The sequence below is a fragment of the Vulpes lagopus genome, chromosome 7 (genome assembly GCF_018345385.1).
Source record: "Vulpes lagopus strain Blue_001 chromosome 7, ASM1834538v1, whole genome shotgun sequence".
Taxonomy (NCBI): Eukaryota; Metazoa; Chordata; class Mammalia; order Carnivora; family Canidae; genus Vulpes; species Vulpes lagopus.
In genome coordinates, this window is record NC_054830.1 from 52,502,523 (window position 1) to 52,523,528 (window position 21,006).

The window sequence follows — 21,006 nt, forward strand, 5'->3', positions numbered from 1 at the left end:
CCGCGTAACCCTGCTCCTTTTGTGGGTCCCGGGAGGCAATCGGAGCCGTGCAGAATTCCTGGCTTGGCGAAAGACAGGATTTCTTAGTATGGCCCAGTAGTCCCCGAATCTGGAGTAATAAATCCCTGGTTTTCCTGAAAACTGTAGGATCTTCAGCCGGTCTCCACATCTTTCATTTTCATCCAAGAAACAACCCCGGCCTCCACCAGAGGGGTTGTAGGAACCCAAGAGTTTTGGCCAAATAGAGGCAGTATGCTTTGCCCCCTAATGACAGGGTGCTATGGTTTGGAAATACAGAACCTGATAACAAGAATATTAATAATATACACTTGAGATGCCCATCAACAGATAAATGGATAAACAAAATGTGCTCTGTCCACACCATGGAATGTTATAAAAAAGAGTGAAGTACTGATGCATGCTACCACACAGATGAACCTTAAAAACGGTAAGCGGAAGAAGCCAGACACAAAAGATATGCCCAGAATAGGCAAATCTATAGACCTAGAGAGCAGATTGCTAATTGCCAGGGGCTGGAGAGAGGTGAGTCGTGTGGCTTTGGGTTTGACTGCTAACATGCATGGGGTTTCTTAACGTGTTGGATGTGTTTTAGTTAGTGATGTTGGCTGCAGAACACTGTTGAGTGTACTAAAAACCATTTAGTTGTATACTTTAAACATGATTGAATGATGAATTTTACATCGTGAATTTTGTCCCAATAAGCGAAGTTTAAAAAACAGGCACTTGAGTGCTCACTCTGCATAAGGTACCATCCTTCACTGAATTGTATTGTCTTTGTGTCCCTCCCCAGAACGGAGCTTTGCATTTAGTAAATAATATTTTGAGGATTCTTAAATAAAGACATGATGGGATGTTATAAAGTGGATGTTTGCCTTGAGGGGGGATGTGGCCAGTTTTCCCATTCTCTGGTCAAAATCCATTCTCTCTCTAAAAACTGAAACTAGTTCATGAAAGTGGAAACAACCAACTAGCCCCACCGTACACTCCACCCTACAACAAAGGTAGTTTCCCTAACAACTTGTTTTTCATTTATTCAGTCAATTTAATTTTCCAATTATACCCTAAAATGGCAATTGGTACTTGAGACTTAACTTGGGATTTCTTGTGATTGTTTGGTGAGTTCTTTCTAAGATAAATGTTTCAGTATTTGAGCTACATTACAGTACCTCTATTAAAAATGGCACAAGGGGCGCCTGGGTGGCTCAGTCAGTTAAGTGTCTGCCTTTGCCTCAGGTCAAGATCTGGAGGTCTCAGGATATAGCCCCACATTGGGCTCCCTGCTCAGTGGGGAGCCTGCTTCTCCTTCTCCCTCTGCCCCTCCCACTCATTCGTGTTCTCTCTCAAATAAATGAATAAAATCTTAAAAAAAAAAAAAAGGGCACAAAACTTAAAATGTCCTGTCCTCCAGTTGGAGATAAGAGATGGGTAAATGTTTGAGCTTTCACAATAGGGTCAAGGTAAAATGCATGAGCCAGAAGCTGATACTCTGAAACAAAGCTGCAGGTAGATATTCACAGGTTATCAAATGGATGCTGGGGTCAAATCTCTAATTCCGAAAAGCCAGCACAGAACCATCAAGTACACATGATGACGAAAGAACCTGTCATCTTTTTTTAGTAAAAATATTAAGTGCCTAATGTACCCTGTAATATCTTTTCCTACATATTTGGCTGCAAACTCTTTGCATCTTATGTAACAACTGTGTTATTGGATTTTTATAGAAAGAGAACAGAAAGTCTAATCTTTCCTTAAGAAACATCAATAGAGGGCAGCCCCAGTGGCTCAGAGGTTTAGGGCCACCTTCAGCCCGCGGTGTGATCCTGGAGACCCGGGATCAAGTCCCACGTCAGGCTCCCTGAATGAGGCCTCTGCCTGTGTCTCTGCCTCTCTCTCTCTGTGTGTCTGTCATGAGTGAATAAATTAAAAATCTTAAAAAAAAAAAAAAGAAACATTGATATAAATCTGCTTTGTATTATTGAGAGTTTACGAAAGTTTTTTTTCAACATCAGATCACATTTTATTATTGGAAAAGACATTTACATTTTTAGGATTTTTGTCAAATAACAATTTATTTTTATTTATTTATTTTTATTTAACAATTTATTTAAAAAAAAAAACAAACTCAAAACATGTCCTAGTACGTTCAGTAGCAAAGATCTAGCAGCTTTATAGACATTAAGAAAACCTGCATTATGTTTCCAGTTGGACTAATTAAATCTGGTTGGTTGTGCTTAATGGAGCTCTTAAGAATCAAATGCAAAGTAACGTACAGAAAATGAGTTTGAAAATTTCAGAGAATTTTAAGACAGACTTAATTTTTCATGATTTTCCCAAAGCCAGTCATGATATTTATTTAACTTATGGTCTTCAGGGTGTACCTGGAAGAAATATAACACATTAGGAGATAGAGGCCTTACCTAAGTTTGTCAGAAATACATTTTTTAAAGGTATGGGAGGGGAACAATATATCAACAATATGATAGCCTATACCTGAAAATTAGAACCTTCAACCTAACTGGATTCATGAATGCTTAAAATTGTATCTTACATTAAGGTAATCTTTCACAAAATACTTTCCAATTCAGTACTGATCTTCACCATGACATACCACGCAGGGTGGTGATAACATGAGTCAAGTATTAATATACCATTTTCCAGTAGGAAGTTATAGACCTGAGAATTACATGGATTACTCAGGTCACAATAAATGGTGGAGCAGGGATGGGTTTCACCAGACCTGCTGGCTGAATGCTTTAGGGCAAGTCACGGACCAAGAGGGCAGTGTACCAGGCCACCTGGCAGTACCCGCCAGCTGCCAGGACACCTTCTGGTTATCCGTGGGCATGGCATACCAAATTGACTGGGTAGCTAAAGTAGGCCCCATTGACCACAAAACCAGTCTGAGACCAGTAGGAGAAATACAACAAGCATACATTCCAAACCCAAACCTGCTGTTTTCTTTCAGTGGTATATTTCTGAAGGCTAGTAGGACTGTGACAGGAGAACCACGTCAGGCTTAGACTATGCATGAATGAGAATAACCGCACAGGGCTGGAGGTCAGTCAGAGGCCAAACCAAGGAGTCTTTATGGAGTTGGGAGTGTCTATGGATCCTCTCTCACTGTTGTCAATAGCCCCATGCCACCACTTGCCCCTCAAGCTTGGAACAAAACTTGTTGTGATGGTGATAGTACATGTGCCCAAGAAATAGTTTAGTTATAAGGATGGACTTGTTTTGCCTCCCAGACAAAATGTGTTGGACATACGGCTGAGAGTAGGCCTTACCTGCTTCCACTCATTGATGCAAAAAATTCGGTAAGAGTCATTGCCGTATTTGCCAATCCCATGAAGCTCAATCGGATACCTCCACTGCTTTGTTAGATATTCATCTGAAAATACAACACCTCACGTAGCAGGTCAACCTCTAGAAAGATACTTTCCCTAAATATGTGGAGATGCAGAGCTGGATGGTGACAACAGCAGAAAGGGACAGCAAAAAATCTTTCCTAACAACCCCAGTTCTGATGGTTCTTTCTTCTGAATTCCCACAGCACTCATCTGAACCTCTCACCTGCCACTTATTACCCAATATTATTTTGGGCTGTGCTAACTAGACAAGAGGCAAAGACCTTAAGGTCAAGGGGGCTTTCTGCTTCACTGCTTCCCCTAATCCTGCCAAGATGGCCACAGTGTTGGGCAAAGATTTATTGCTTGGGTCAATGAAAGACTGTGGTTTGGGGCAAGTGGACTGTTTTTAAATGCCTTCAGTGCTTGAGCTGAATAACCTCTATTAATGTAGTATTCGAGGCCATTAAAGTTTAAGGTGTGGCTCTCTTAAATAGGCACAGTGTATGTTCTTTCCTTTGGGCATAAAGGAAAAGTACCTGAGAACTTGATAATGGTTTTTGCTCGAAGATCGTAGAGACCAAGTGGTTTAAGGAGTTCTGATACATCTCTCCAATCTGCAGTTCTTGCTACTTCAGCCGAAGGGTACTTCTCTAGAAACTCCCAGAGCACAGGGATTGCCATTTTGCCTGGGAAGTAAAAGTAACTGTGATTACAAGCCTCCGGATGGATTGTTTTTAAGTTCAGGTACTTCCTCATCTAGAAATCTCATATAGAGGGTTTTCTTTTTAAACCTCTGATGAGAAGCCATTACTTGAATCGGTGACCACCTTCAGAGTCAAAAGCTAACATTATTGGTTATTTGGCTAATAGGCTAAATCATATAGATACTTAGCCTTGCCTGATTATTAGTTTTCAAATAATCCAGTCATCAGATAACTAGTATAAAAGCATAAAGAATACAAAGTGCCAATGGCAATAAAGAAAGTACTCAATAAAAAAGAAATGCTTTTACACACGGCAGAGGGTGGAGGAATGTTAAGTAACTGGTTTTCACGGCTGACCGAAGAAACTAATTTGCAAGTAGAAAATAAATGCCAATAGTGCTAAAAAGGCTCTGGATGTATTTAGTTTAACCTCTTCATAGGTGAAGAGTTTGAGCGCTGAAAGGAGAAGTCCTTGCCTGAGGTCACATAGAGTCAAACTTAAACTTGAACTCAGACCTCTTAATGAATCCAGTGCTCTTTCTCCCCATTATACTGTCTCTGAAATAAAGATTAAAATAATCTACAAACCTGAGGTCCGATTGAGGAATATGGTAGCAATGAGGAGCTTCCATGGATCATGGAAAAGTGTTTCTTGCACGAGATTAAAAGGTGACCGGGGAGGTGTCCACTTCTTAAAAGCTTTGCGTCGTGGGGGGCTAAGAACTAAACAAACATACCACATCAGAGCTGCACACCTGAAACAGATTTAAAATCTGATTTTCTGATTGGGAAAGGGATACCTTCTTTGTTATATTTGCTGGAAAAATATAGGCTTGTTTTCCTTTTTTCTATTTGTGTCCGTGGAATTGTATCTTCTGAAAAAGAATAATGAACATTGTTTATAGAAGCTATGGCTTAGCCTAGAGAAATATTCAGGGGTGCAAATAACACACTACTATTATAAAGTGTTTAGTACTTGCCAGGCACTATTCTAAGCACTTTACAAAAATTAACCAGCTCAATCCTACTAATGACCTACAAGCTAGGTACAGTTTACTTTCGCCTCACAGATAAGGACATTGAGTAAAGATAAATTAAGTAACGTGGAAAAAAAAAATTAAGTAACGTGGCCAGGGTTCCACAGCTAGTGTCTGAGCTGAAATTCAAATCCAGGCTTCTGAGTCCATAACTTTAACCACTCTGTTAACACTAGTACTCTGTGATTTATGTTCAGAGTTCCTAGTACTGAAAAATTAGAAATAATATGGAATACTTTAAATTATGACACGTTTGTACAATGTGGTCATTAAAACATTTTGAGACTACATCATGCATATTTTCTCCCACTTAACTTTTAAGTGCAAAAATAATATTCTATATATCACAATTAAAAAAGAATACAGAGTGAAATAAACCAAAATGGTATGTTTGTTGCTAATCTTTCTTTTCTCCCTTAATTTTCTATATTTTCCAAAATTTCTGCAGTGAATGCTTTTACACTTAATAAAAAAACAAAAAAGGACACAGACGAAACAGAGCTTTCCAAAAAACCTAAGATTTGGACATTGGAATACTGAGAACATGATCTACTCAGAAGTTCAGTTAATGTAACAAAGACTATTTGACCAGCATTATCGGGCTTCCCAAGTTTCTAAAATCACATTTAATACCCTCCAAAGCCTTACCCTCTAAATTTGAATGTCAGTTATTAATACCTTGCATTTGTATAGCGTGAAGCCATCTTTTTCACTTCTCATTTTACTTTGCAATATTCTTGATATGAAAAACTAGACTGGTGAGGATTATAACCTCTATTTTACAGATAAACAAACTAAGGCTTAGAAATTAAACAATAATCCCAAAATGAGAGTGGGACTGACTACAGATTGGGATAGGCATCCAGCTTTCCAGATAATCAGCTGTTTTTTTTGCTATTCTCGTTCAAACAGGCAAAGCCTAGTAGAAAGTAAAAGAAGAGAATAAAGGAAACTGCTCTTACTAGTTACCTGATAATTTCTTCTGTGGATTCCTATAAATAATTATTAACTAGTGTCTTTTGTTACTAGGAGACTGAAGCTCAGTTTCCCTGGCAATTTCCAACTAAGCCAATGGGAAAGTGTTTACAATTCCACTGGACAAAACTAAGAGTACTTCATCTTGTCTTGAGAACTTCTTTATGTATAGGATGAATAGGATACTTCCATTTTGGTCACGAAAGTATGTTTTTAATATTTTATTTGCCCACTATAAAGCTACACAAACCTCAAAGCTCTAAGAAGCTTAAAGTATTTAAAGGACAGACTTGAGTTCTTAAGCAGTTCCTAGGTATATACGGTCATCTTCCATTAAAGGGAAAGGAATTCCAGTCACAACAAAAACATAAAATCATGAGTGGGACAGAGAACAGGAATCAAGTCTAACCCCTTGCTCCACCAATTTTCCCTGGCTGTCTCCCAACATGACTTTAAGTAAAATTCTTCTTCTTTTTTAAAGGAGTTATTCATTATACCATAATGGCATAATGAATAACTAATACAGGGCTGCTCAAAGGACTTCTTTTTATTTTTTATTCACTGAGGTATTATAAAGGCAAAACTGCTAAGCTCCAAACTCTGTATTAAGAGCATATTACAAATAATAGATGAACTATGTGATTACAGTTTTGAATTATTTAGAGCTCTAAAACACTTTAGAGAAGCATTACATTATAATAGAAGATAAAAATGACTATGATATGTACAAAATGAAATTGGAAGTCATACATCAGGAATAAATAATGGGAGTGGTGCAAAAGAGTAGACACTGAATATTCTCAACCAGTTTACACATTAAAAGGAGTCTTCCTCAAACCTTTTCACAAGTGAAGCCTTTCATTTTCCCTAAAGGCATAATATTATTACTGGCTGGAAAGAAAATGGGAAGAGAAAGCACTGTTGAGGAGAGTCCCAGCTGTCACACCAGGGAGAGATGGTAGCAGCTGTAAATGGCACACTTCTCCTTAGCTGGGAGTATCAAGGTAGTAGGCAGCCAATTCCCTCTATGTTGGAGCAAAGGGTTTAAAGATTGGTTAAATAAGGTACTAGGATCAATTGGTAGAATGTATTAGATATTTGGTTCTATTTCTTCATTCTGTTCCCACATCCTAACAGTACAGACATAAAACCTAGTATCTGGAAGTATAAACTTATCACACGCTCATTAGCAGCTTTAGTGCTCTGAATACCTTGACATATTTTCACAGAAACAGAATCTTTCTCAGTTTGTGAGCAGCTGTTGTCCATTTCAGAGCCACATTTTAAAATGTCAGTATGCAAATGTTCCTTCCTTTCCCCAACTTCTACTTTTGATTTTATTTCCTCAGATTCTAAAAAGGTTTCCTGACATTTCTTGTTGTGTTCTGCTTCTTCGGTTGAACATAATTTGTTTATAAAGCCAGAAGTTACTTGTTCAAAGCAAAAATTTGATCCTGAACTCAATGATTGTTCTTTTACAAGTCTCTTTTCTTCATTAGTCACACTGAGGGTCTTGTTGCTTGCTCCAGCATCAGAAATGGAGAGTGTTTTATCAAGCCGACTTTCTCGTGCAACAGGTTCACTTTCAGTATCTGCCTTTTTATACTCAGATTTTCTTTTCTTATTACTTTGAGTAGAATCTGGAGGACCCTTCCGGCACCTTGTTTTAGTTTTCTTAATTCGAATTTCTTTCAAAACAGTCACCTTTCCTTTGGACTTTCTAACTTTTCTGGAGTCAACATCATTAACACCTTCATCTTCTTTAGAATTAGACAGTCTTCTGCTCTTTTGCAATTCCAAACTACCACTTGGTAGAGGAAAGACATCTTTTTTCCACCTGCTTCGTGTCCTGAGGTTCCGGTTTGAACTGTTACTCTCATTTTGCATTTGGCATGTCACGGGTGCTAGCCTGCAGTCTTTATATCTGGACTTGATGCTGCCCCTTTTAGAAAGAACACTAAAATCAAAATCTTCTGGCGTAAGAGAAGTCTCTTCATTTTTGTGAAGATACTTAGCAAGTGAACTTTTGGATCTGAACTTCAGTCCTTGTGGGCTAGAAAATGATATTAAAGAAAATTTATTGCTAGTAAATAAAAGTGACTTTTAAAAAGAATTGGACCACATTTCAGATTTTAATTAATAATTTCCAAATGTCTCCATGGGTATTTGTCATTTGAATTTTTTTTAAAGTGATAAAGTGGTACTTTTAAATAGTTTCCTCTGTGATAGTATAAAATAATTTTACAATTATTTACAAATTTACAAATTTAAGGGCAACCATTTGCAGTAGAAGATGTATACATGTCCCCAAATCACTTGACATAACTAACCGGTAACACTCAAGGAATAGATTCTATAACTATAACTATTCTAAAACTATTGTTTTCTGGTAAGAATAGAAAAAAGCCAGGGCAGCCCGGGTGGCTCAGGGATTTAGCGCCACCTCCAGCCCAGCACCTGATCCCGGCCTGCTTCTCCCTCTGCCTGTGTCTCTGCATCTCTCTCTCTCTCTCTCTCTCTCTGTGTCTCTCCTGAATAAATAATTTTATTTAAGATTTTATTCTTTAAAAAAAAAAAAAAAAAAAAAGAATAGAAAAAAGCCAAGATTCCTGTGATGCTTTCCTACTACCTATCTAGATAAAATGATTTGGCTGTACTATCTGTACCACCTTGCAATACTCACCTGATAAAATACACATCATATCTTCCTGCTGTTTTCCCTGATAACCTTTGCTTCACAACTCTTTCCCATCCACATGGGACAGTCTTATGGCATTCGGTTATTGTAGTATCACCAGTCTGAGCAGAAACCATGGATGCTTGCAGCAGGGGATTACACTCACTGTTGCTTTTTATCAGCACTTGTTTCTCATCTTCTCCCACTCTTTCTGATCCCAGAGTACCAACTTCTTCACTGAAAAAAACACAGTCGGAGTGATTAGCTCATTTAAAATTTATTTTCCTCTACTTATTCAATTTCAACCCATGGCAGAGCAGGAACCATATGGACTATTTAGACTACAGGAGAGATTAAAGTCAGCATGTACAGTCTTATGCTATGTATCTTCCTGTCCTCCAACATGGCTTATTTAGGGTTGGAAGTCTCTGCACAATGAAAAGCTCAAGATATTCCCTAGAAACTTTTTGTTGCTGTTAATCACTGAATAGGGCTATTATACATAAATTTCTGGTGACATTTGGCATACATTTAAAAATATGAACCAATAGGTGAGCTCATAACCTGGGATCAACAGAACTGCTTAAAGTCAATGAGACACCCTCCTTCTCCCCAAATAAGTGAGGTAAAAATTTTATATATATCTGCAGTCTTCTGGGGGAGAGTGTCTATTACTTTCTTCTTTGGAGGTTGTAACAAAAAGGTAAATACTTTCTGGTAAGAGTCTTCAAATCTCTTCTACTCTCATGATAACCTTGTGTGGTAGGTAGGACAAAAGTTACTCTAATTTTATTGACAAAATTGAGTGACAGGAAGATTTAAGTTACTTGCAAAATTGATAGCAGAACCTGGCTCCACTAAATCTTGGTCTACTACTTCTCCCCCTGTAATATCATTCAAAACTTCAGTAGTATGTATCCTAATCACTACATCACATTTTAAAAGTTGGATGGGTCTATAGAGATATCTAACCCAACTTCTTTTCTATGAATAGGGAAGCTAAGCAAGAGCTAGTGGCTAGAATTTGAATCACTTCTAATGATTCTAATTCTAGAATTACTTCTTCTTAAGTAATTTGAGGTTAATTTTGGGGAACTGGGTGGATCTTAAGAAATTATGTAGTTCACATTTTAGGAACAAGGAAACTGAAGCCTGGTGAAAACAGGAGAAACTTTAAAAGTCAACAGACTGGGTTTAAATTGCAACTCTATCATTTGCTAGCTATGTGTCCAAGAGCAAGTTCCTTAACCTCTAAATGTCTTCTTGTTGCATCTGTAAAAAGGAGGTAATACTTTTTTTTTAAGGTAATTCTGAGGATTAAATTTTGGAAAAAAGATAAATCATCTCAGCCCCTTATCCCACATATACAAGTACTGTATTCGAAACAAGACTGTGGCTATCTTTAACTTTTTTCCCCCCTTTTTAAAGACTTTTCTATTTACTTGGGGGGGGGGCGGGAAGCTCAAGCAGGGCCAACAGCAGAGTAGGAAGCCCCATGCGGGGCTCGATCCCAGGACTCTGGAATCATGCCCTGAGCTGAAGGCAGACGCGTGACCCCAACTGAGCCACCGGGCGCACCTGTAACTCCCTATAGGATCCATTTTGTGGGCACCATGGGCTGCGTAACATGACATCTCCAAGGTCTTCCCAGGATCCTCCAATCCAAGCTGACCTCTCCTTGCTCCCCGTGCACAAAAGCTCCCTCGTCATCCCGGCTAACGAAGCAGGATGCACTCCAGGGCTGAACCCGCTGGAAGAGGTCCTGAGCTACAGCCAAAGCTCCGAGTAACTAACCCTGACAGATCTCAAGATCTGTCGAGGCCCACCCGCCGTCTACCCACCCTCCCCCCGCTCCCATTTTACAGATGGTGAAAAGGAGTCCCGAAAGGGACCATCACTTGCCGGAGGTCCCAGGGCCGGTCTGGGGCCAAGCGCTCAGGGGAGGTGACCGAGGGGGCAGCTCCGCAGTCCCCCATGCTCGCACTCTCCATCCCAGCCATGCCCTTCCAGGGGGCTTCAACGGCAGCAACGGGCCGAGAAGCTGCCACGCCCTCGGAGCACAGTGGACTCAGAAGCAAAACTCCTTCAGTTCAGAGCACTAGGCTGAAACCAAGAGCGGAAGGTGGGGAAGCCTGTCAGGCTCCACCGCAGCTCCTCAGCCGCCCCTCGGCCAGGCCGCCATTTCCACGGTTCAGCCAATCAAATCCTCGGTCGCGGATGACGTACCGCTCCCCGCCCTCTCCCGCCGGTCGCGCGCGCCCTCGTTGCGCAGACTCCTCTTGCGCTCCTTGCGGTCTCGGCTTTTGCTCCTTTCCTAGCCCTGCCTTTTAGGCCTGCGCACTCGGAATTCGGCCGAGCCCACGAGGCTCACTGCGCATGTGCGTTGCTAGGGGTAGCGCAGGTAGCCAAAGGGGCTGGTGGAGTGGGGCCTGTTGCTGAGGCGGGAGGAGGGGCCTGAGGCGTGAGGGAAGCCGCGATGAGGGCCGTGTTGACGTGGAGGGATAAAGCCGAGCTGTGGTGAGCAGCGGGATAGTCCGGGAGGAGCGGGAGGCTGAGCGCTGGCGGGGTTGGCGGGAACCATTGCGGGAACCCCCGTGGTTGCCAGAGGCAACGGGCCCGCGGCCTGGGCTGAGGGCCCTGAACCTCGGGTCTGAGCGACTGCAGGGTGGCCCTCCTACCCCTTTGCGGATGGAGAAACTGAGGCCTGGAGAGGGAGCGGCGGGGGTGGGGGTGGGGGCTGTACGACGCGTGAGGCTGTGGCCGGTGGAGGCGATTTTACACAGAATCACAGTCTGGGCCTGTCGGAATCCTTCCCGGCTTCATCTTATTTCCCGTGACAAGGTTCCTCAAAAGCGTCACAATTTTTTGCCACATGCATGTAGGACCCAAATTCTTGGTTACCTGGCGTTTTTCTCCCACGCATCACCGATGTTCACTCAATTGTGATTGTGCACACTTTATGGTTTTACAAGGAAAGAAACTTTACTGCTCCATATTTGAAAGTATCACTTGCTGTGAGATACATGGACAGAGTTGGGAGAAACAAAAACGGTGGTGATAGGTTGTAGCGCCAGACCGTGGCTGGGACGCCTTTCGGCCTCTGGTGCGTCCTGGAGAGCCGGGCGCTTAGCCAGCGAGGTCCGAGGGGTGCTTGAGGTGAAAAGCATCAGAAGCTTGGAACCAGAATCAAAAGAGAATGCCTTTCTCGTCTCAGGAGTCGATGTTAATGTCCTATGTCTTTTTTTTTTTTTTTAAGATTTTATTTATTTATTCATGAGAGAGAGAGAGAGAGGTGGAGACACAGGCAGAGGGCGAAGCAGGCTCCCTGCGGGGAACCTGATGTGGGACTCGATCCCAGAACCTGGGGATCATGACTGGAGTCAAAGGCAGAGAAGCTCAACCCCTGAGCCCCCCGGGGTGCCTTTAATGTCCTATTCGATTTTCATCAGCTAAAACCATCCTACAATGAAACCTTTTAGGAAATTGGATAGTTCTTATTGGATAGTTCCTCTCAACCTGACCTTGAAAATCTTCCTAGCTGATCTTTACAAGCTTCATGATGCAGCCTCTGTTTTGGCCACTGGAATGGGACCTTTGCCATTCCCTCTCTTGTCTTTGCTTAGTCATTTCTGCGTGCAGAAAGCATGCCTTCTTTCCTCCTCTCCTCACATTAAAATCCTGAATATTCTATAGTGCTCCCTTCGATTATGGTTTCTCTCTCGCCTGTGCTCTGCACTAGTAATAGCTAATGCTTACTACACGCCAGGTCCTGGGTAAGAACCTCGTGTCTTTTATCTCACTGTCATTCTACAACAGCCCTCTGAGGTAGGTACTGTTCCTCTATTTTACTTAAAAACTGAAGCACAGAGAGACTGAAGCACAGAGAGAGGGTAACTAATTCGCCAAGGTCACACACACAGCAAGTAAGTGGTGGAGCCAGCTTTTTTCTCACTCCAAAGCCAATACTGTTAGCTACTGCCTTAATTTTTCCGCATGTTGGGGATCCCTGGGTGGCTCAGCGGTTTCGCACCTGCCTTTGGCCCAGGGCGTGATCCTGGAGTCCCGGGATCGAGTCCCACGTCGGGCTTCTTGCATGGAGCCTGCTTCTCCCTCTGCCTGTCTCTCTGCCTCTCTCTCTCTCTCTCTCTCTCTCTCTCTTATAAATAAACAAAAATAAATCCTTAAAAAAATTTTTTTCCCTCATGTTACAGAGGTTGCAAGCCCAAATGCCTGCAAGAAGCAGGCGAGCAATATAATGGAACATGTTTATTTGCATCTTTTTTTTTTTTTTTTAAGAATTTATTTATTCATGAGAGACAGAGAGAGGGGCAGAGACAGGCAGAGGGAGAAGCAGGCTCCATGCAGGGAGCTCGATGGGGGACTTGATCCCGGGACTCGATCCCAGGACTCCAGGATCAGGCTCTGGGCTGAAGGCGGCGCTAAACCACTGAGTCACCCTAGCTGCCCCTGTTTATTTGCATCTTAAACTCAAGGAATTGTCTGTCTGTGCTAGGAGTATTCTGCGATTCTACACCCCACTTCTCTTGAAACGAATAGCCCTACCAGTATATCTTTCACTTCTACTTTTATTATTATTGTTAAAAATTTTATATATTTATTCATGAGAGACACAGAGCACAAGAGAGAGAGGCAGAGACACAGGCAGAGGGAGAAGCAGGCTCCATGCAGGGAGCCTGAGGTGGGACTCGATCCCAGGTCTCCAGGATCACACCCTGGGCTGAAGGTGGCACTAAATCGCTGAGCCACCTGGGCTGCCCCACTTCTACTTTTAATAGAAATTTGGGTTTAAAAAAATTCTTTGGGGCGCCTGAGTGGCTCAGTTGGTTTAGTGTCTGACTCTTGATTTCAGCCCAGTTCTTGATCTCAGGGTCCTGAGTTCAAGCCCCATGTTAGACTCCATGCTGGGCATGGAGCCTACTTAAAAAGAAATAATAAAATAAAAAATAAATTAAAAAATTATTTTTACTTTTTTCTTAACTCTATTATGAAAGTACCCACCACAAGCTGCTGATACCTAGCACCTTGAACATTTGACTTTGATGTCAGAGAATAAGAAGGAGTGGCAAGGAGTATGGCAAACTAGAGATCTCATGCTCTGCCGAAAAGGGGCAGCTTTTGCTCAGCTCCTGTCAATTACTATCCTGCAGGAACTTGGCCTAGTGTGCCCAGATCTTCCTGTTTAACCAAAAGCTATGAATTTGGATTTTTATGTGAAATGCCCTAATTTTTAAGTGTTGGCAACTAATCTAAGACCGAAATAAAACACCATGTGGGCCAAACAAAATATTTGCTGGCTAGATACAGCCTGATTTGCTCCCAGTTTTCAACCGCTGGCATAGAATTTTGTTCATTCCTCTCTTGTGGCACTTAGAATGTGTCTAGTTTAAGAGTTATTGTGCATCTGTTTATCCCAGAAGTCTATAAACCCCTTAAAAGCAATGGCTGCTACTTACTCATTTCTTTTTTTTTTACTCATTTCTTTTTTTTTAAAGACTATTTATTTATTTATTTATTTATGAGACCCATAGAGAAAGACAGGCAGAGACACAAGCAGAGGGAGGAGCAGGCTCCATGCAGGAAGCCCAACATGGGACTCGATCCTGGGTCTCCAGGATCACACCCTGGGCTGAAGGTGACTCTAAACTGCTGAGCCACCCAGGCTGCCCCTGCTTATTCATTTCTTTTTTTTTTTTTTTTTTTGCTTATTCATTTCTAAGTCATACTCCAGATCCTAGACAAATCAGTGTTTGGTGTGACTATTTGATGGATAGATGTATTCATGAATAAGTGAGTGAATGAATAATGAGTGAAGATTGGTTATTTGGGTTTTGGCCCATTATGGGTTTGAAACAACGTATAAGATTAGGGACTATAGGGGTCCTATAGACCAGCAATCCTGGTGGCAGCTACATATGCCAGCTGGAAGCCCAGAATAAGATAAAACAAAAAAAGTATTTAAAAATAGGGGATAGTAGAACTGAGAGACTCCAGATGTCTAAGATTAGTCCTTTACCACTAAACCAGCCACTGTCTCCTGGTCTGCTTTTTGATTTCCAGTCTAAACTTCATGTGGTATCAGGATTTCTCATTTTTAGTCCTGCTACTCTAATCCATTATTCTACCTCATAATCCGAGATTGACTCCCAGTTCCCTTCCACATAAGATTGTGTATTTAACTAGGTAGCCCTGCTCATCCTCCCTGCTCACCCACTGCTTGCTAACATTTAACTTATGCTTTCCCCTTCAGCTGAAAACTCCCGTTTTCCTATCCAAAACTCTTTCCAAATGCTCTTATTCTTCCCTGAACTCTCTCCTTTCCTCCTTAAAAGCACTGCTCCAGGTTTATCTCAACTATGATGCCTTATTTGAATAGCCTACCTTATTCTAGTCAGGACAGCATCTGCTATTACCCTCCAGTTACATCAGCTAGTATTTACTGAGTGCATGCTATAGGCTAGACAGCGTTTTTATCCATTATTTTATTTAATCTCTACGACAACAGGTTGGGATTGTTACCCCCATTTACAGATGAAGAAAATGAGACTTAAAAAGGTGACATAAATTGCCTAAGACTTAAAGCAAGTAACTGTGCCTGGGTCAAATTGTGCAGGGTTTGGAGAGGCACCTTGGGACTTCAATTTTTAAAGTAGGGTGGACAAAAGGTTGGCAGAGGACAATTTGCAGTATTTGCCCTCTGTCTTTCTGCAATGGAATTTGACAGTGTATCTTTCTCTTAAAAGAGAGAGAGCCATCCTTTATACAATAAACTGCCTGCAGACTGGTGAGCTCTCCAGCCCTGGGAGTGTTCAGAGGTTGGATGGCCATCTTATAGGGAATTAGTGCCACAATAGGGGAGCTGGACTACCTGACAAGTTTTAGGGTCTTTCCCAATTCTGAGTTTCTGTGATCTTGTCAACCTTGAAAACAAAACAGCCAATTATTTTACCAGTAAAGTGGGTTCATTCAGGAATAGGAGAGGAATAGCAATTTGGAAGAAAGCTATGGTGAAACACTCACACTCAGAAAACAAGGGAGAGGAACACTCTTAGACGAAAGGAGGAAGTTGGGAGGGGCCATTATAAACAAAAAGTCCATTGGAGTAAACTAGGAGCTCAAAGTGTCGTGGCTTTTCATTGGTTGAGTTGTGACAGTCTCTCATTGCTTGGGCTCTTGCTGGGCGAGGTGAAAAATCTTCCTTTAGCTAAGTAAGGTATAGGCTTCTTCCTGCTGAGTCTTCAAAGGGCTGCAGCAAGTAGTACACCATGAGAGCTCCCCCTTCTGGCCTATAGACTCCATTTTATTTTATTTTATTTTTATTTATTTATGATAGTCACACACACACAGAGAGAGAGAGGCAGAGACATAGGCAGAGGGAGAAGCAGGCTCCATGCACCGGGAGCCCGACGTGGGATTCGATCCCGGGTCTCCAGGATCGCGCCCTGGGCCAAAGGCAGGTGCTAAACCGCTGCGCCACCCAGGGATCCCCTATCGACTCCATTTTAAATGAGGTTTCCTTTATTCAGTTTCATGGTCTCATGATGTAATTAAAAGTCTGACAGGTTTAAGATATTGTCAGTTTGTCGATTATATTCATTTTGTGTCTAGGACACTGCCATGCCTGGTGGACCCACAAATGTCTAAAATAGGGTCCTTGCCCTTGAACTTCACATGACTATAATTAAGGAGACAAGATTGTATTTGAAACAGTGTAAAATATAGAAGATAATATAATTCAGAGCTAAAAAAATAATAATTCAGAACTACAATGAATTATACAGATCCTAAGTACATTAAGAGTTTAGATTGGGATAAATTGAATATTATATTATACTTTAGGAAGGGAAATTTCAAGACATTTAGAGAAAATGAATTTTTACATTTGAGAGGAAGACAGTTTAAAGCTTGGCCCAAATCAGACACTCAAATGATTTTCTGAGAATTCAACCCCAAATGACCTTTATGAAGAAGATATCCACGGGAACCACTTTTTTAAAAAAAGACTTATTTATTCATTTTAGAGAGAGAGAGAGAGAGAGAGAACCAGTGGGGGAGGGGGGCAGAGGGAGAGGGAAAGAGAAACTCAAGCTGACCCCATGCTGAGCGTGGACCTGATACAGAGCTCAGTCCTCTAACCCAAAGATCATGACCTGAGCCAAAACCAAGAGTCAGATGCTTAACCCACTGAGCCAGGTGAAAAAAGGAAGCTACATGACCAAGGATGACTTTAAAAGAGAGGTACAGATGTTCTCCAAAATCTGGTACCTCATCATAGCAACCCACAGGTTTCAGGTGACCTGTGCAGCCAGAGGTGGGAGGGCAGCTCTCTAGCTTTGTTTTGCAGGTAAGCACAAAAGCTCGGACAGGACATTGGTTCTTCTGGATCCAGGTCCCTTCTAATTTTCACTTTACTGCCCTGTGTCTCTTCAGAATGTGATACGCACCAGGTACTTTTTTCCCTAGGCTCAGAGAAAGAAAGCCCAGGAAGCAGTAAGGCCCAGATCTATTACATGTAATAGTGAGGAAGCTGAAGAACTCTGTCTGTGTTTGCTTCTATCAAGAGGGATGCCCACACTGGTTCCAGCTTCTCCATCAGCCAGCTGTTGAATATATGTAAAGAGTTATTATTATTTTTTTAAGAATTATTTTTGTTAAAGGAAGCTTCTGAGGTCAATAAAACCAAATAAAAAACTTTCTGAATTCTCCATGTAATGCCTTTTTTTTTCATATTGATAGAGTGTGAAAACCACTGCTAATTCTTTTGCCAGCTATAGCATATGCTAATAATAATGAAAATGAAGGCCACAAATCATCATGGTTACAGCCTGGGCTTTTGAGCCTAAGGACTACCTGGGTTTGAATTCTGGTGCCACCTCCACTCAGCAGTTTCTTTTCGGGCAAGTTACTTCTCTGGGTCTTAATTTTTCTCATCTACTGAATAGGTATAGGGTTGTGAGGATTAAGTGAGCTAATACATGTAAAGCATTTAAACTGTACTTAGCACACACAGTAAATAGATATGCTTAATTAATGTTAGCCACTGTCACTGTTAAAGTACTAAGAATAACAGATTTGTCATATTTGATAATAGTTCAAGAGAGTGGAAGGCAGTATAGCACAGATTCCAGAGTCAGACCCAAGTTAAAATTCTGGCCCTGCCATTTGTTGGTTGTGTGACTTTGGGTGAAATACTTGACTTCTCTGAGCTACAGTGTCCTCAACTACAAAACTGAGTAATAATTCTTACCTCATGGAATTGTGAAGATGAAATAAAATAACGCATTTGAAGAGCTCAGCACAGAGTATCTCTGGAACATGCTCCAAGTACTCTTCCCCAGAGTCTATAAGTCTAGATTACTGCAGGTATCAGTAAATGTATCCTATGCTACACCTTTACAATAGGCTCTCCTGGCAGTGCTGTATAGCACATTCTTACTAGAGTCCCCTGAACTAATGAAATCCTCTGCCTGGGGCATTCAAGAATCATTGTAATATGGCTGTAGTCTGTTTTTCTAGCCTGATCTTTCTCTACCGCCTTGCGCATAGCCAAATGTTTCAGTCAAATTCAATTATTTAGATTATTTGCTATTCCCCACCCTCATGTCTTCGCTTGTTCTCTTTTCTCTGCCTGAAATGCTACCCTCTCCAAATCTCCTCCTGCATGTCTCAAAAGCCCTGCTTTTTCCACATACTGTTTTCTTCGTGAAGCTTTTTTTCATCCTTTCTCCAAATCAGAACACTGATCCTTCTCCTTTGAATCCTGCCTAAAACCTTTATTCTATATTATTCTGTATTTCATCTAATCTAAGAGGTCACTGATTGTAAAATACTGTTATCTTACATGCCACTAAGAAAGCAAAAAATGCTTTCAATGAAGCTGATATATCATCAATTATAAGACACATCCCCACCTCAGATATGTTAAAATGTGAAAACATATATGCTTCAGAGTTGATGACATATGGTGTGTGATATGTCTGAGTCACACCTTCCCACTGGATGGTGATTTCCTTGAGGGCAGGGAGGGACTGTGATTTACTCATTTTGTATCTGTTACTGCCTAGCACGAGAGAGGCATTCATTAAGTGTCCAATTGGTTGGAAAATAATGATGATATTTTAATAAATGGCCAATTTTCAGAGACATGTGGATTTAGTAGCCCTCAGTTTGTCCAGCCTTTATAAAAGAGTCCGTGCCTTCAACTGTGACCCTTTGAATCATCTCTGGCGTCTGGCTTCTGGACAAGTGGAAATTGGGACATAAAGCTAACTGTCGAGTAAATCGTGATTGAATGGGCCACCAAGGTGTGGTGATTGAATGGAATTTGCAACCAAATGCAATCCTAAGCCATTATTTTTCTCCCTCATACACAAGCAGTGTTTCATAATGGAGATAAAGTTGGCTTTCCTGGCCATTAGCAGACCTCATCATTTTGGTTCCTAATTATCCTTTTGTCTTGTCTTGTCTCCTGTTTAGTATATATGACCTCGCATTTAAGCCTGATGGAACGCAACTGATTTTGGCTGCAGGAAACAGATTACTGGTAGGATTTTGTCTGAGTTTCCTTTTTAAGTGCTTTTTTCCCCCTCCCTCTAGTAAATGCTCTGAAATTTGACCCCCCTTTTTTAAGATAAAAAAGGCAAGGGCGGAAAAACCAGTCATTACTTTTTAATAGGGAAGGAAATGGGCTGTTTAAAACAGGTAAGTAAACTGTCTATCAGATAGGAACCTGTGAACAATACCTCCTTTGGAGTCATTAATCTTTCCCTTTACTTTGAGACACCCACAAAAAAGTTGAAAACAATTAATCAAAATGCCTTTGAAACTGGACTAGTGTCAGTTCACATTTTGTCCCCTGAAAAATTCAAGCAACAAGACTGAAAGGGCTCCCTCCCTGAGAAGCCAGAAAGCTTGACCCCAACTTTTAGGCATTGGCCTACCTAAACAATTCCATATGGATGCTGTCCTTTTTTCATATTTTCAAAGAATATAAGCTCCCTCTGGAACCTATTCCAGTATATAAAAGTAATTTTCAGAGAACTCTTTATGTTTGACCCAAAAACCTTTGTATGAGCTCTCCTTCCTCCTACGTAAGTCCACTTCCCCTTTGCTCTGTTGTCTCAAGATATGCAGACTGACTGATCTCCATTCTCTGTATGGTAACTACATAATCTTAAAACCCTGGTTAAATTGTTCTTCAGACTTCTTCTCGCCAGGGTAAGCAATCCAAATCCTTTTCTCAAAGGTTATCATCTCCAACACTAACCGTTTCTGGAGGGTTTTGCCTTGATTACTCAGATTGCGTGTTTTTAAAATTTCCACATATTTAGAGATGTTACAGTGCTACAAAATATCCTACATCCAAGTTGCAACTAGATTTTATAATATTTCCTCTAATTTGTAAATTCAGAGTTCAGGTCTATGATTTTTAAGCTCTTGATAGCAGATATGAAACATCGTCCTCAGACGTTGATATTAGGGGCAGGGCTAGTACTAAAATTTAATCATGTTGTAGCTGGCTCTTTGTGTGAGCTGGCTTTATTTGAGAGGGCCTAGCTTGACTGGTCATATATCCAAATTCATATAAGATGATTGAACTTTGTAGACAAGTTCCACAGAGTGACAAGGATTAATGGCATGTGTCTGGCCATGTAATTCAGAGTTGGCACCTCTACTTTTTGAGTTTCTCCAAATTTTTTTTTAAGATTTTATTTATTCATAAGAGACAAAGAGTGAGTGGCAGAGGTAATAGGCAGAGGGAGAAGCAGGCTCCCTGCTGGGAGCCCAATGCATGACTCAATCCCAGGACCCTGGGATCATGACGTGAGCCAACCGGAGCCGGAGCCGAAGGCAGACGCTCAACCACTGAGCCACCAGGTGTCCCTTGGTTTCTCCACTTTAAGTCACATTCTTTCTGATGTCTCAGTGTAGTTTTTACTTGATACAAATTTAGAATATTGACAAATATTTTGTTATATAAACAAAAATAGCAACCTGCAGGAATTCCAACTAATGGATATCTTGTGGATAATCTACTTTGTCTCTCTCTCTCTCTCTTTTTTTTTTTCAGGGGGGCAAGGGCAGAGGGAGAAGGAAAGAGAATCTTTTTTTTTTTTTAAACTTTATTTATTTATTCAGAGAGACACAGAGAGAGAGAGGCAGACATACAGGCAGAGGGAGAAGCAGGCTCCACACAGAGAGCCTGACGTGGGACTCGATCCAGGGTC

At 41.2% G+C, this 21,006-nt stretch overlaps 2 protein-coding genes across 6 annotated transcripts in view; one reads left to right on the plus strand and one right to left on the minus strand.

Moving 5' to 3' along the window:
* Positions 1-2,026: 2,026 nt before the first annotated feature.
* On the minus strand, positions 2,027-10,951 carry MBD4 (methyl-CpG binding domain 4, DNA glycosylase). Of its 2 annotated transcripts, none has more exons than XM_041762007.1 (8): positions 10,664-10,951; positions 8,768-8,998; positions 7,296-8,137; positions 4,873-4,947; positions 4,661-4,795; positions 3,905-4,054; positions 3,306-3,409; positions 2,027-2,399 (listed from the first exon to the last, which is right to left on the minus strand). In XM_041762007.1, the coding sequence occupies exons 1-8, from the start codon at positions 10,759-10,761 to the stop codon at positions 2,322-2,324; spliced, it is 1,713 nt and encodes a 570-aa protein (XP_041617941.1). In that variant the 5' UTR covers positions 10,762-10,951; the 3' UTR covers positions 2,027-2,321. The 2 variants fall into 2 exon arrangements, with proteins under 2 accessions (XP_041617941.1, XP_041617942.1); XM_041762008.1 differs by having other exon boundaries at positions 8,768-8,993; positions 10,664-10,948.
* Positions 10,952-11,103: 152 nt separating this feature from the next.
* Positions 11,104-21,006, plus strand: part of IFT122 (intraflagellar transport 122) — a 71,299-nt gene continuing 61,396 nt past the window's right edge. For all 4 annotated transcript variants that reach the window (XR_005988930.1, XR_005988929.1, XM_041762004.1 and 1 more), the window contains exons 1-2: positions 11,104-11,278; positions 19,256-19,322. Coding sequence is in view for 2 of the 4 variants with exons in the window: in XM_041762004.1 (XP_041617938.1) it covers positions 11,238-11,278; positions 19,256-19,322 (108 nt within the window). In the remaining 2 variants the exon portion in view is untranslated. The remainder of the gene's footprint in view (positions 11,279-19,255; positions 19,323-21,006) is intronic.